This window comes from Balaenoptera musculus, chromosome 11 (genome assembly GCF_009873245.2).
Source record: "Balaenoptera musculus isolate JJ_BM4_2016_0621 chromosome 11, mBalMus1.pri.v3, whole genome shotgun sequence".
NCBI classification, from domain to species: Eukaryota; Metazoa; Chordata; class Mammalia; order Artiodactyla; family Balaenopteridae; genus Balaenoptera; species Balaenoptera musculus.
In genome coordinates, this window is record NC_045795.1 from 61,748,461 (window position 1) to 61,763,697 (window position 15,237).

The window sequence follows — 15,237 nt, forward strand, 5'->3', positions numbered from 1 at the left end:
TTTTTTGGAAGAGTTTGAGAAGGATGGGTGTTAGCTCTTCTCTAAATGTTTGATAGAATTCACCTGTGAAGCCATCTGGTCCTGGACTTTTGTTTGTTGGAAGATTTTTCATCACAGTTTCAATTTCATTCCTTGTGATTGGTCTGTTCATATTTTCTGCTTCTTCCTGGTTCAGTCTTGGAAGGTTATACCTTTCTAAGAATTTGTCCATTTCTTCCAGGTTGTCCATTTTATTGGCATAGAGTTGCTTGTAGTAGTCTCTTATGATGCTTTGTATTTCTGCAGTGTCTGTTGTAACTACTTTTTCATTTCTAATTTTTTTGATAGGAGTCCTCTCCCTATTTTTCTTGATGAGTCTGGCTAAAGTTTTATCAATTTTGTTTATCTTCTCAAAGAACCAACTTTTAGTTTTATTGAGCTTTGCTATTGTTTTCTTTGTTTCTATTTCATTTATTTCTGCTTTGATCTTTATGATTTCTTTCCTTCTGCTAACTTTGGGTTTTGTTTGTTCTTCTTTCTCTAGCTCCTTTAGGTGTAAGGTCAGATTGTTTATTTGAGATTTTTCTTGTTTCTTGAGGTAAGATTGTATTGCTATAAACTTCCCTCTTAGAACTGCTTTTGCTGCATCCCATAGGTTTTGGGTCATCGTGTTTTCGTTGTCATTTGTCTCTAGGTATTTTTTGATTTCCTCTTTGACTTCTTCAGTGATCTCCTGGTTATTTAGTGACGTATTGTTTAGCCTCCATGTGTTTGTCTTTTTTACGTTTTTTTCCCTGTAACTGATTTCTAATCTCATAGTGTTGTGGTCAGAAAAGATGCTTGATATGATTTCAATTTTCTTAAATTTACTGAGGCTTGATTTGTGACCCAAGATGTGATCTATCTTGGAGAATGTACCGTGCGCACTTGAGAAGAAGGTGTAATCTGCTGTTTTTGGATGGAATGTCCTATAAATATCAATTAAATCTCTCTGGTCTATTGTGTCATTTAAAGCTTGTGTTTCCTTATTAATTTTCTGTTTGGATGATCTGTCCATTGGTGTGAGGTGTTAAAGTTCCCCACTATTATTGTGTTACTGTCGATTTCCTCTTTTATAGCTGTTAGCAGTTGCCTTATGTATTGAAGTGCTCCTGTGTTGGGTGCATATATATTTATAATTGTTATATCTTCTTCTTGGATGGATCCCTTGATCATTATGTAGTGTCCTTCCTCTCTTGTAACATTCTTTATTTGAAAGTCTATTTTATCTGATATGAGTATTGCTACTCCAGCTTTCTTTTGATTTCCATTTGCATGGAATATCTTTTTCCATCCCCTCACTTTCAGTCTGTATGTGTCCCCAGGTCTGAAGTGGGTCTCTTGTAGACAGCATATATATGGGTCTGGTTTTTGTATCCATTCAGCAAGGCTGTGTCTTTTGGTTGGAGCATTTAATCCATTTACGTTTAAGGTAATTATCGATATGTATGTTTTCTTAATTGTTTTGGGTTTTTTTTTTGTTTTTTTTTTTAAAGATTTGATGAAAGTTCATAATAATGCAGTTGACAAGAAAATTAGTTATTTCTGAGATATACATTTTAAAGTAATAACTAGGATTATTACTTATAACATTATACCAGAACATATAAGATTTTTAGAAATTTCATGTAATGTCTGAAACATTTATATTAACATATTTCCATACATATTTCCATGCAAATACAAATATAAGATTTTTAGAAATTTCATGTAATGTCTGAAACATTTATATTAACATATTTCCATACAAATAACCCAATGAAAGTTTAGTATTAGTTGTTTTGTTTGTTTTTTTATACTGCAGGTTCTTATTAGGCATCAATTTTATACACATCAGTGTATACATGTCAATCCCAATCGCCCAATTCAGCACACCCCCATCCCCACCCCACCGCAGTTTTCCCCCCTTGGTGTCCATATGTCCATTCTCTACATCTGTGTCTCAACTTCTGCCCTGCAAACTGGCTCATCTGTACCATTTTTTTAGGTTCCACATACATGCATTAATATACGATATTTGTTTTTCTCTTTCTGACTTACTTCACTCTGTATGACAGTCTCTAGATCCATCCACGTCTCAACAAATGACTCAATTTCGTTCCTTTTTATGGCTGAGTAATATTCCATTGTATATATGTACCACAACTTCTTTATCCATTCGTCTGCTGATGGGCATTTAGGTTGCCTCCATGACCTGGCTATTGTAAATAGTGCTGCAATGAACATTCGGGTGCATGTGTCTTTTGGAATTACGGTTTTCTCTGGGTATATGCCCAGTAGTGGGATTGCTGGGTCATATGGTAATTCTATTTTTAGTTTTTTAAGGAACCTCCATATTGTTCTCCATAGTGGCTGTATCAATTTACATTCCCACCAACAGTGCAAGAGGTTTCCCTTTTCTCCACACCCTCTCCAGCATTTGTTGTTTGTAGATTTTCTGATGATGCCCATTCTAACAGGAGTGAGGTGATACCTCATTGTAGTTTTGATTTGCATTTCTCTAATAATTAGCGATGTTGAGCATCTTTTCATGTGCTTCGTGGCCGTCTGTATGTCTTCTTTGGAGAAATGTCTATTTAGGTCTTCTGCCCATTTTTGGATTGGGGTGTTTGTTTCTTTAATATTGAGCTGAATGAGCTGTTTATATATTTTGGAGATTAATCCTTTGTCCGTTGATTCATTTGCAAATATTTTCTCCCATTCTGAGGGTTGTCTTTTCGTCTTGTTTATGGTTTCCTTTGCTGTGCAAAAGCTTTGAAGTTTCATTAGGTCCCACTTGTTTATTTTTGTTTTTATTTCCATTACTCTAGGAGGTGGATCAAAAAAGATCTTACTGTGATTTATGTCAAAGAGTGTTCTTCCTATGTTTTCCTCTAAGAGTTTTATAGTGTCCAGTCTTATATTTAGGTCTCTAATCCATTTTGAGTTTATTTTTGTATATGGTGTTAGGGAGTATTCTAATTTCATTCTTTTACATGTAGCTGTCCAGTTTTCCCAGCACCACTTATTGAAGAGACTGTCTTTTCTCCATTGTATATCTTTGCCTCCTTTGTCATAGATTAGTTGACCATAGGTGCGTGGGTTAATCTCTGGGCTTTCTATCTTGTTCCATTGATCTATGTTTCTGTTTTTGTGCCAGTACCATATTGTCTTGATTACTGTAGCTTTGTAGTATAGTCTGAAGTCAGGGAGTCTGATTCCTCCAGCTCCATTATTTTCCCTCAAGACTGCTTTGGCTATTCGGGGTCTTTTGTGTCTCCATACAAATTTTAAGATGATTTGTTCTAGCTCCGTAAAAAATGCCACTGGTAATTTGGTAGGGATTGCATTGAATCTGTAGATTGCTTTGGGTAGTATACTCATTTTCACAATGTTGATTCTTCCAATCCAAGAACATGGTATATCTGTCCATCTGTTGGTATCGTCTTTAATTTCTTTCATCAGTGTCTTATAGTTTTCTGCATACAGGTCTTTTGTCTCCCTAGGTAGGTTTATTCCTAGGTATTTTATTCTTTTTGTTGCAATGGTAAATGGGAGTGTTTCCATAATTTCTCTTTCAGATTGTTCATCATTAGTGTATAGGAATGCAAGAGATTTCTGTGCATTAATTTTGTATCCTGCAACTTTACCATATTCATTAATTAGCTCTAGCAGTTTTCTGGTGGCACTTTTAGGATTCTCTATGTATAGTATCATGTCATCTGCAAACAGTGACAGTTTTACTTCTTCTTTTCCAAATTGTATTCCTTTTATTTCTTTTTCTTCTCTGATTGCCGTGGCTAGGACTTCCAGAACTATGTTGAATAATAGTGGTGAGAGTGGACATCCTTGTCTCGTTCCTGATCTTAGAGGAAATGCTTTCAGTTTTTCACCATTGAGAATGATGTTTGCTGTGGGTTTGTCATATATGGCCTTTATTATATTGAGGTAGGTTCCCTCTATGCCCACTTTCTGGAGAGTTTTTATCAGAAATGGGTGTTGAATTTTGTCAAAAGCTTTTTCTGCATCTATTGAGATGATCATATGGTTTTTATTCTTCAATTTGTTAATATGGTGTATCACATTGATTGATTTGCGTATATTGAAGAATCCTTGCATCCCTGGGATAAATCCCACTTGATCTTGGTGTATGATCCTTTTAATGTGGTGTTGGATTCTGTTTGCTAGTATTTTGTTGAGGATTTTTGCATCTATATTCATCAGTGATATTGGTCTGTAATTTTCTTTTTTTGTAGTGTCTTTGTCTGGTTTTGGTATCAGGGTGATGGTGGCCTCATAGAATGAGTTTGGGAGTGTTCCTTCCTCTGCAATTTTTTGGAAGAGTTTGAGAAGGATGGGTGTTAGCTCTTCTCTAAATGTTTGATAGAATTCACCTGTGAAGCCATCTGGTCCTGGACTTTTGTTTGTTGGAAGATTTTTCATCACAGTTTCAATTTCATTACTTGTGATTGGTCTGTTCATATTTTCTGTTTCTTCCTGGTTCAGTCTTGGAAGGTTATACCTTTCTAAGAATTTGTCCATTTCTTCCAGGTTGTCCATTTTATTGGCATAAAGTTGCTTGTAGTAGTCTCTTAGGATGCTTTGTATTTCTGCAGTGTCTGTTGTAACTTCTCCTTTTTCATTTCTGATTTTATTGATTTGAGTCCTCTCCCTCTTTTTCTTGATGAGTCTGGCTAATGGCTTATCAATTTTGTTTATCTTCTCAAAGAACCAACTTTTAGTTTTATTGAGCTTTGCTATTGTTTTCTTTGTTTCTATTTCATTTATTTCTGCTCTGATCTTTATGATTTCTTTCCTTCTGCTAACTTTGGGTTTTGTTTGTTCTTCTTTCTCTAATTTCTTTAGGTGTAAGGTTAGATTGTTTACTTGAGATTATTCTTGTTTCTTGAGGTAGGCTTGTATAGCTATAAACTTCCCTCTTAGAACCGCTTTCGCTGCATCCCATAGGTTTTGGGTCGTCGTGTTTTCATTGTCATTTGTCTCTAGGTATTTTTTGGTTTCCTCTTTGATTTCTTCAGTGATCTCTTGGTTATTTAGTAACGCATTGTTTAGCCTCCATGTGTTTGTCTTTTTTACGTTTTTTTCCCTGTAATTCATTTCTAATCTCATAGCGTTGTGGTCAGAAAAGATGCTTGATATGATTTCAATTTTCTTAAATTTACTGAGGCTTGATTTGTGACCCAAGATGTGATCTATCCTGGAGAATGTTCCGTGCGCACTTGAGAAGAACGTGTAATCTGCTGTTTTTGGGTGGAATGTCCTATATATATCAATTAAATCTCTCTGGTCTATTGTGTCATTTAAAGCTTCGGTTTCCTTATTTATTTTCATTTTGGATGATCTGTCCATTGGTGTAAGTGAGGTGTTAAAGTCCCCCACTATGATTGTGTTACTGTCAATTTCCTCTTTTATAGCTGTTAGCAGTTGCCTTATGTATTGAGGTGCTCCTATGTTGGGTGCATATATATTTATAATTGTTATATCTTCTTCTTGGATTGATCCCTGGATCATTATGTAGTGTCCTTCCTTGTCTCTTGTAACATTCTTTATTTTAAAGTCTATTTTATCTGATATGAGTATAGCTACTCCAGCTTTCTTTTGATTTCCATTTGCATGGAATATCTTTTTCCATCCCCTCACTTTCTGTCTGTATGTGTCCCTAGGTCTAAAGTGGATCTCTTGTAGACAGCATATATATGGGTCTTGTTTTTGTATGCATTCAGCCAGTCTATGTCTTTTGGTTGGGGCATTTAATCCATTCACGTTTAAAGTAATTATCGATATGTATGTTCCTATGACCATTTCTTAATTGTTTTGGGTTTGTTTTTGTAGGTCCTTTTCTTCTCTTGTGTTTCCCACTTAGAGAAGTTCCTTTAGCATTTGTTGTAGAGCTGGTTTGGTGGTGCTGAATTCTCTTAGCTTTTGCTTGTCTGTAAAGCTTTTGATTTCTCCATCGAATCTGAATGAGATCCTTGCCGGGTAGAGTAATCTTGGTTGTAGGTTCTTCCCTTTCATCACTTTAAGTATATCATGCCACTCCCTTCTAGCTTGCAGAGTTTCTGCTGAGAAATCAGCTGTTAACCTTATGGGAGTTCCCTTGTATGTTATTTGTCATTTTTCCCTTGCTGCTTTCAATAATTTTTCTTTGTCTTTAATTTTTGCCACTTTGATTACTATGTGTCTTGGTGTGTTTCTCCTTGAGTTTATCCTGTATGGGACTCTGCGCTTCCTGGACTTGGGTGGCTATTTCCTTTCCCATGTTAGGGAAGTTTTCGACTATAATCTCTTCAATATTTTCTCGGGTCCTTTCTCTCTCTGTTCTCCTTCTGGGACCCCTATAATGTGAATGTTGTTGCGTCTAATGTTGTCCCAGAGGTCTCTTAGGCTGTCTTCATTTCTTTTCATTCTTTTTTCTTTACTCTGTTCCACAGGAGTGAATTCCACCATTCTGTCTTCCAGGTCACTTATCCGTTCTTCTGCCTCCGTTATTCTGCTATTGATTCCTTCTAGTGTATTTTTCATTTCAGTTATTGTATTGTTCATCTCTGTTTGTTTGTTCTTTAATTCTTCTAGGTCTTTGTTCATTCAAGAAATGAATCTTCTCGATCTTTGCCTCCATTCTTTTTCTGAGGTCCTGGATCATCTTCACTGTCATTATTCTGAATTCTTTTTCTGGAAGGTTGCCTATCTCCAGTTCATTTAGTTGTTTTTCTGGGGTTTTATCTTGTTCATTCATCTGGTACATAGCCCTCTGCCTTTTCATCTTGTCTATCTTTCTGTGAATGTGGTTTTTGTTCCAAAGGCTGCAGGATTGTAGTTCTTCTTGCTTCTGCTGTCTGCCCTCTGGTGGATTAGGCTATCTCCTGACTTATTTCACTTAGTATGATAATCTCTAGGTCCATGCAGATGGCATTATTTCATTCTTTTTTATGACTGAGTAGTATTCCATCGTGTAAATGTACCACATCTTCTTTATCCATTCATCTGTTGATGGACATTTTGGTTGTTTCCATGTCTTGGCTAGTGTGAATAGTGCTGCTATGAACATTGGGGTGCATGTATCTTTTTGAATTAGAATTTTCTCTGGATATATGCCCAGGAATGGGATTGCTGGATCATATGGCAACTCTATTTTTAGTTTTTTGAGGCACCTCCATACCGTTTTCCATAGTGGCTGTACCAACTTACATTCCCACCAACCGTGTAAGAGGGTTCCCTCTTCTCCATCCCCTCTCCAGCTTCTGTTATTTGTAGACTTTTTAATGATGGCCATTCTGACCAGTGTGAGGTGGTACCTCACTGTAGTTTTGATTTGCACTTCTCTAATAATTAGCCATGTTGAGCATCTTTTCATGTGCCTGTTGGCCATTTGTATGTCTTCTTTGGAGAAATTTCTATTTAGATATTCTACCCATTTTTCAATTGGGTTATTTGTGGGGGTTTTTTGTTGAGTTGTATGAGTTGTTTGCATATTTTGGAAATTAAACCCTGTCGGTCACAACGTTTGCAAATATTTTCTCCCATTCTGTAGGTTGTCTTTTCATTTTGTTTATGGTTTCCTTTGCTGTGCACAATTAAAGCTGGTGTTTTAAATTCACTTCTTCTCTCCTGTTAGTTATTGTTTTCCCTTCTACTTCTCCCTCTCCAATTCAGAATAACAATTAATAACAATATTATTTATGATGATGATTATTATTATTATTTCTTTTAAATAAATTTATTGATTTATTTCTTGGTTGTGTTGGGTCTTTGTTGCTGCATGTGGCTTTCTCTAGTTGCAGAGAGTGGGAGTTACTCTTCTTTTCGGTGTGCGGGCTTCTACTGTGGTGGCTTCTCTTGTTGCAGAGCACGGGCTCTAGGCGCGCGGGCTTCAATAGTTGTGGCACATGGGCTCAGTAGCTGTGGCTCGCGGGCTCTAGATCACAGGATCAGTAGTTGTGGCGCACGGGCTTAGTTGTTCCACGGCATGTGGGATCTTCCTGGACCAGGGATCGAACCCGTGTCCCCTGCATTGGCAGGCGGATTCTTAACCACTGTGCCACCAGGGAAGTCCCAGATAATTATTATTATTATTATTATTATTGCCAGTGCAGTCCTCCTCTAGAGGTTGCAGAATTATCTAGGAACACAGGAGGTGAGGTAGGGTATAATGTTAAGGCTTATAGTAAGAAACTCGGCATCTTTCTTACTAGGTGAACCAAAGAATATGGCATTTAACTCAAGACAGGGTACGCCTATGATCATAAAATATTCTAAAATAAGATTCCAAATTATTACAATGACAGAAATCACAATTCTAGATCATTACACAGTGTGAATCATGATTTAAGCCCAGAGTGGCTAAGTGTACAAGGAAGGCCAAGAGCTAGGCTGCAATTCACAAGTATATCCTCTGGGATAGAACAACACGGAGCCTTGGACTGCTGGGAAAACAGCAGGGACTCAGAGACACTGTAGCACAGCCACTGGGAGGGGGTGGGGAGCTCTTCTAGGTTCTGAACAAGGTTCACACCTGCAGTCCAGGGTCAGACCGGGGTGGGATAGAGAGCTATGGGGTCAGCAATCTTTCCCCACCCCCCTCCCTGCCTGCTGACCCTCAGGAAGTCTCATAGAACTTCCCAGGAGCCCAGGAAGGACTCTGGTCACAGACTAAAGTGGGGCTTGCTGGGTACCCTCAAGGTAAGTTATTTTCTCAAGTGCCAAAAAAGCTTTCTGGGAGACAGTTTGTACGAAGAGTCAAAATGAGGCCTTAGGATGTTATCAAGATGCCAATTATTTTGACTTTCATCAGTGCCTCTGTGAAAGCACAAAAAATAACAGGCCCTCAGAGGCACACTAGCTCACCCCAGTACTTTAAGGAGACAGTTCTGGGAATGCTCAGGCAGTAAGAACACCAGGAAAATGCTCAGGGTGAGGGGAGGAGAGAGGCCTTTAATTGTCCTGGGTGAGCAGCAGCCATGCTACCAGCCCTCAGAGAACCCCAGTAAATCTCCATCATCCTCAAAATATGCTTGGACCCTGGCCTGTCCCAGGGCATGGCAGAAATTACCACGCATCAGCACTTGTGTGGGGGATGCCAAAGCTGGGCTGCAGACTGTGCGATTCTGGTAGCTGGAGGTGAGGAGGGAGAGAAGGCAGCTTAACTCTCCCAGTCCTTGTAGCTTTAAACCTTTTAACCTAGCTGAGAAATGGATGATTCTTCCCCAGTGAAAGGAGAGAATTGGAACAGTGAAGACCAGCCCTCTTCTTGCCCCTGTTGTCAATGAACGAGTCATTTCTGTGCAGTGGGGGAGGGGCTAGGCCAGGTGAGAGGGGACACCTACTCTGACCTTCTCTCCATTCCTTTCTTTCCATTTTAACTCCTTCCATCCTTCTCCCTTGATGACTCCTAGGTCATGGAGATCCAGAGTGTATTTTTGTCTAAATCTCCCCAGTTGAGTTCTTTTGGGATGCACTCTACCCAAAACATTGGAATGGCCACCAGGCTGATGACCTCCATCACTCAGGAGACTTAAAGAATGAACTGTAATCTGGGAATTGCACACGTAGGCGCACACAGGCTACCGTGGCACACTTCCTGTCCCGTCAAAGAAGTACTGATTTAGTACTTTAGTAAACTGCATTTTTGGAAGTGTTTCACTACTGAGATGATGCAAATCAAACTGACTAGGAGCACAGACCCTGGAGCTGAGCCTGCCAGCGTCTTACTTCCTTTACCCAGTGGATGGTCCCAACTTAAAGAGACCAAAAGGACACAGGCTCCATCCTCACTTTGTAGTCTCCTGCTTAGAGCTCTGGCTCTTAGAAAGCAGCCAAAGTCAGCATAGTGAACTAACCGGTCATCCAATGTGTGTGTATGTGTGTGTGTGTTTGCGCGCGTGTGTGTAGAACAATCGATCAATAGATCTAAATACGTTTTAGGTGTGTGTGTGTGTAAAAATACATAGATAGAAAGTTTTATCAAGTGCCTGAGTGTCTCATTTAAAAAAATGATGCTCTCCGGCTCCTTTGCATTTGTGACTACACAGAATCCGACAGTGACAGGGGTGGGTCAACCGAGGATCAGACTCTGAGGGGCTAGCTCCTAATTCACCTAGGAAGGGAAGTTTCTGGTGATGAAAAAATAAGAGTCAGGGAGGCAGAAGACCCAGGTTTGGTTTCAGCTCTGCGTTTTTGTGTAGCTATGTGATTGTAGGCAAAATGCTGAACCTGAGCCTCAATTTTCATCTTGGAAAAATCAGGGAGGGTGACTCTGTGTGTGTGTGTTTGTGTGTGTGTGTGTGTGTGTATTGTCCTAGGAATTCTTAATATGCCTTCCAGAATTACAAATGCTATGACTATATTAAAATTGACCAAGGTTAGGAAAGTTATTTTCTCCTGCTAGTTACCACAGGGTTGGAGAAGAGAGCAGTTCACAACTCACCTTGCTTTGGGGTATAAGAAGGTTTACAGTGACGCATGAGGCTAGCGGATTTGCATTACACTGAACTTCGCCAGTGTCTGGATCAGGAGATAGAGGAAGACTGCCACCCTCACGCTTTCCTCTCTAAGAGGCTAGCTTCTGCTAGAGATATCCTGGACCCCTAAGAGACAGAGGAACAATTGAAGCTACAGGGCAATGACCCAGACTCTCCTCCAGACATTCCTGTGAAAAAAGGGTCCCATTTCTTTGATATAATAGAGACATCTTGAGATAAAAGGAGGCTACATACTTTGAAGGTTCTCTTCCACTAGTACACAGCAGTTCTCAAATTTGAAACACATCAGAATTTGTCACAGGGCTTGTTAAAGCAGATTGCTGTGCCCCACCCCAAAGTTTCTGCATCTGTAGGTCCTGGGCAGGGCCCCAGTTCTGCATCTCTAACGAGTTCCCAGGTGTTACTGATGTTGCTGTTCCAGGGACACCACTTTGAGAACTATCAAGAACGGCACCTAGTATTCACTAGAACAGTATGCTCTAGAACAGTTATCAAGTATTCACTCAAAAGTGGGGAGGAGATGGAGCAAGAGAAAGTAGCTTAAAATTTTTTTTAAGGTGTTAATTAGTCTGTAAGAGTTCACCTTGAAAAAAATCTTAATGCCGAAATAGCTCAGGCTTTAAAACCAGCTTTTGAAATGTGTTCATATACTAAAGGTTACACATATGAAAAGGATATTTACATGCCTTTTAAAAATGAGTCATTTTCATGAAAGACACCTGGCTCAGAGGAACTACCGATTTCACCATTTTGGCACTTAACTGGGTGTTTTACAGGGCCTGAGGGAAATGCGTAAAAAGATAAATCACATAAAACCCTGTACGCCGCCATGACGGGTGTCAGTGAGGCTGAGGGGTGGGGGTGGCCGCGTGGTGAGAGGCAAAAGCACTGCCATTAGGGCCAGTAGTATGGTTTCCATCTCCCGCCTCTCCCAGACAGGCAAGGGAGACAGAGTTAGCCCTTCTCTCACTTTCTGAAGATTCCCTTCCTCACGTTTCAGGGGATCATCTTGCAATTCTTAGATTCCTTTTCCGAATCAAATAAAGACACATACGCATCTCTGGAGGAAAATGTCTGTATTAAAAGCCAAAAAAACACATAAGTACAAGAAGAAACGCCCATCTGGCCACGTCACTGGATAGATCGACTTGGAAAAAGGTTAATAAAGTTCATTTTCAGCGGTAACAATATATCAGTGTTAAATCATTCCCATGCCTCCTCCCCCTTTTAAATAAATTAAAAAACAACAAACTTCAAATACTGTGTTCAGATACAAAGAGCTTCCCTTACTACAGCAATAGCAATTTGATTTTTTTTTACTAAAACTTTCATTTAAAACGGTTATTAAATATATAAAACAAATACACAGGATTTGGTCATTTTCTGCCATGAATATAGGGCACGTGGGTGCGGGAAGAAAGGAGGGCAGGGGGACGCAAAGAGGGGAAAGGGCCCCATTTCCCTCCTCTCCGTCTTCCAAGCTGCGGATCTCACCCTGCAGGGCAGGGCTTGCATCTGCTTTTCGGAGCCAGAAGCGCGGCACAAACCTGGCTTTTCCCACACGCTGGGGCCTCTTCCGCGGACCCCTCCCGGGAAGAACTAACGGTCACTACTGCACGAAGCACACCGGCCGAGTCTCCCGGCGGGAAAGGCACCGAGAGCGCGGACATAGGGCGGACAAGGGGAGGAGTGGGGCGGGTCACTTGGTCGCCGCCCCTGAGGTGACGGCCGCGGCTGCGGCGGCAGCGGCTGCGGCTGCGGCTGCGGCGGCGGTGGTCCCAGCGGGTACAGCGGCGGGGGCGGCGGCGGCGGCGGCGGCGGCGCTGGCGGTGGTCCGGCGCTGCTCCATGCCGTTGGGCAGGAAGCCGGCGATGATGGGCACCGGCCAGATGAGGGCGGCCACGCTCCACACGACGATGACCAGGGTCATGAAGCAGGCCACCAGCGTGGACTCGATGGGCTTGCGGTTCAGCCGCCAGCCCGGCTCGCCCTGCAGCTCCTCCAGGCTGAAGTCCAGGCAGCAGAAATGCAGCGGCTCTCCCTGCAGCCACAGCGGCCCGGGGGACTCGGCTGCGGGGTAGGCGGGCAGCGCGGTGGGCGCCCCGGCGGTGGCGCCGGCGGGCCGGAGGCGGCCGGGGCGGCGGCCGCGCACCCAGCCGCAGCCCACGCAGAGGCGCAGGTCCTGCTGCGCGCCGCCCGCCGCCAGCCCTAGGTGCTCGATAAGTAGCGGCGGCCCGACTCGGTGGAAGGCGGCGGCGAAGAAGGCGCGGCCGTGCGCGTTGGTGGAGAAGAGGAGCAGGTCGCACTGGAAGCCCCGCGGGCGGCCCCAGCGCACGAGCAGCGAGCTCAGCATCTGTCGCTGCACGCTGATGTTGCACGGCGCCGCCGCTTCCTCCTCCGGGCCGGGGCGCTCGGGGGCCCCGGGCGCCGCCGAGGCCAGCAGCCGCGGGGCGGCAGGCTCGTCCGCAGACGACGCGTTGACCGAGGCGTTGAGGGGCGCCCCGAGGAGGCCCGGCGCGTCCGCGGCCCCGCCGCGGGCGGGCGGCAGCGGGCAGGCGGCGGCCAGCAGCGCGGCGAGCAGGGGCAGCATGGCCTGTGGCGGGCGCCTACGCGCGCAGGGCAGGCGGTGGCTGCATGGCGCGCGGGAGACGAGCCGGCGAGCTGACGGCTGGACCGCGGGGACTGGCGGCGGGCGGAGTGAAGACGCGTCGGGCCCCCCTCAGCCCGCGGGGGCGGCGCGGAGGCGGTGGCGGCGGCTCGCTTGGCGCGGAGCTCCCTCCCGGCCCGGCGGTGTCTGGGGTGCCCCGCCGCCCCCGACGCGAGGGCCCTCGGACGGCCGGGCGGCTCTGCTTGGCCCTGCGCTCGCCGGGAGCAGGATTCCCCGACTCGGCTCCGCCTCCCGCGCGCCTCGCCCCATCCCGCCCCGCCCTCCGCCCGCGAGGCTCGGAGACTCCGGGGAGGGCGGGGTTGCACGCGCCGCGGCGGGAGCGAGGGCGTGGTCGGGCGGGCCCGGAGGGGTGTAGGCAGCGTGCGGGGGTGGGACTCCGAGGCCTGCGTGTGGGCCCGGACGGTCGCTTCTGTGGCTGCCGTCCGATAGTTTGGGGCGGGGTGGGTTGGCCCGGCTCGCGAAGCCTGCGGACGCGCCCTGGCGGCCCCGCCACACCGCCGGAGTCCAACTCCAAGCGGCGAAGGCGCTTTGAGGGAATTGCGTCCTCGGAGGGAGGCTTTTGTCACGCCTGAGGCGGGCCTGAGATGTCTCACCTTAGTGCTCACCTGGACCTCGCTCCTTTTACAGAAGGTAAAATTGAGGCGGAGAGAGGGGGAAAGACTTCCCCAGGCCACCCCAAGAGCCAGAACCGGAACTCCTGGCCACGAGTGTCTCTTAGGTCCGGAGAGTTTGGCGGGTTTTTAATGTACCTCCAACACAATAGATCCACTTGGTATTCTCACAGCAAGCAAACCCCAAAATTCCAAGAACTCTATGGAGTTGGGGTGGAGAGGGTCGGGTGGGAATGTGAGCCCCATAGCCTTGCTCTGGGGTTTCCTGATAGGGACTTTCACTCCCAGGAAACAGCTGCTCATGTGCAAGGCCCTGTCTGGCAAGTCCAATGAGCACGTATTTATGAAAGATTTGTATGTAGAATCTGTTCAAGGGAAGATTCATCCCCGTTAGGATATTAAGCGGAGGAAGGCCTGTCAAGAATAACGTGCCAAGACCAGATTTATATTTTAAAAAACACTTTCCTGGCAGTTTGGCCTTTTACACTTGGTAAGAAAAATTCACTGATGCTGCTCCAAGAGAATAACCCTGTGGTTTGAAGCCAGTGTGCTCCGTGAGCACCAGCTATTCCTGAGTCTGAGAGGGAAGGGGTGGAGAGAGCAGAAACAGGCCGTCACCAAAATGGCACTCCGTCTAAACCAGCTCCGTTTCCTGAACAGAACTACATTGCTAGGCTTGGTGGCTGATTACATTTCTGGCAGATTTATCCATTGTTTCTAACAATGAGTCAAACCAGGTTGAGGAAGATGTAAAAACAGCTCCAAAATATAGGTCCCAAACCTACCTGCCTTCTTTCCACCTGGGCAAGTTATTATTCTGACTTGGCCTTGGCTTCCCCATCTGAACAGTGGGGTCAGTGGTACCTGCCTTGCGGGGTTGCTGTGATCAGTGCACTCAACCCAGTGTCTGTCTGTCTGTTCACAGAGGTGCTCATGTGGTGGCTGATGAGATGTAGTTCCTGTCAGTCTAGCCCGAGCTGGCTGCCTGGAATGACCCTTGGTTTCTACAGAAATGATGAATTTCCCTGAGGGGATGGGACTCCCTTTTGTTTAAGCCTTCGTCACTTCTCTGCTGGGAAGCAGACTACCAGAGAGAGCAATGTGAATTTTCGTGCTTTTATTAAAAGTTAGTTTTCCTTTTAGCCTTGCATGTCAGGAACAGAATCTATTGTCTGATATGGCGGAGCTGTTTTGATCTGAGACATGTGGCTGGTGAACAGCCCAAGAACAAGGGCCTCAGGTAATCTTCAGGGCTGAGACAGGCCCAGTCTTCAAGGGGTGGATTTTGAGTCCACTGGCTTTGACAGCGGGTGATACTCTCTAGGGTTTCATCCAGAGGTGGGAGCTTCCTGGCTTTGTCTGAGCAGCAGGGAGGCAGCAGCAAAGGAAGAAGACACAGAGCCGCTTGGGGAGCCAAATAGTTCGCTGCAAAGCTGTGCCACAGTTGCCCTGCGTCCCAGGA

The 15,237-nt window shown here is 44.6% G+C and overlaps 1 protein-coding gene across 1 annotated transcript; it reads right to left on the bottom strand.

The window, feature by feature from the left end:
• Positions 1–11,555: 11,555 nt before the first annotated feature.
• TMEM158 (transmembrane protein 158) lies at positions 11,556–13,405 on the bottom strand. The gene has a single exon (XM_036867712.1). It carries the CDS (start codon positions 13,084–13,086, stop codon positions 12,196–12,198), a length of 891 nt encoding a protein of 296 aa, XP_036723607.1. The 5' UTR covers positions 13,087–13,405; the 3' UTR covers positions 11,556–12,195.
• Between the last annotated feature and the right edge of the window lie 1,832 nt (positions 13,406–15,237).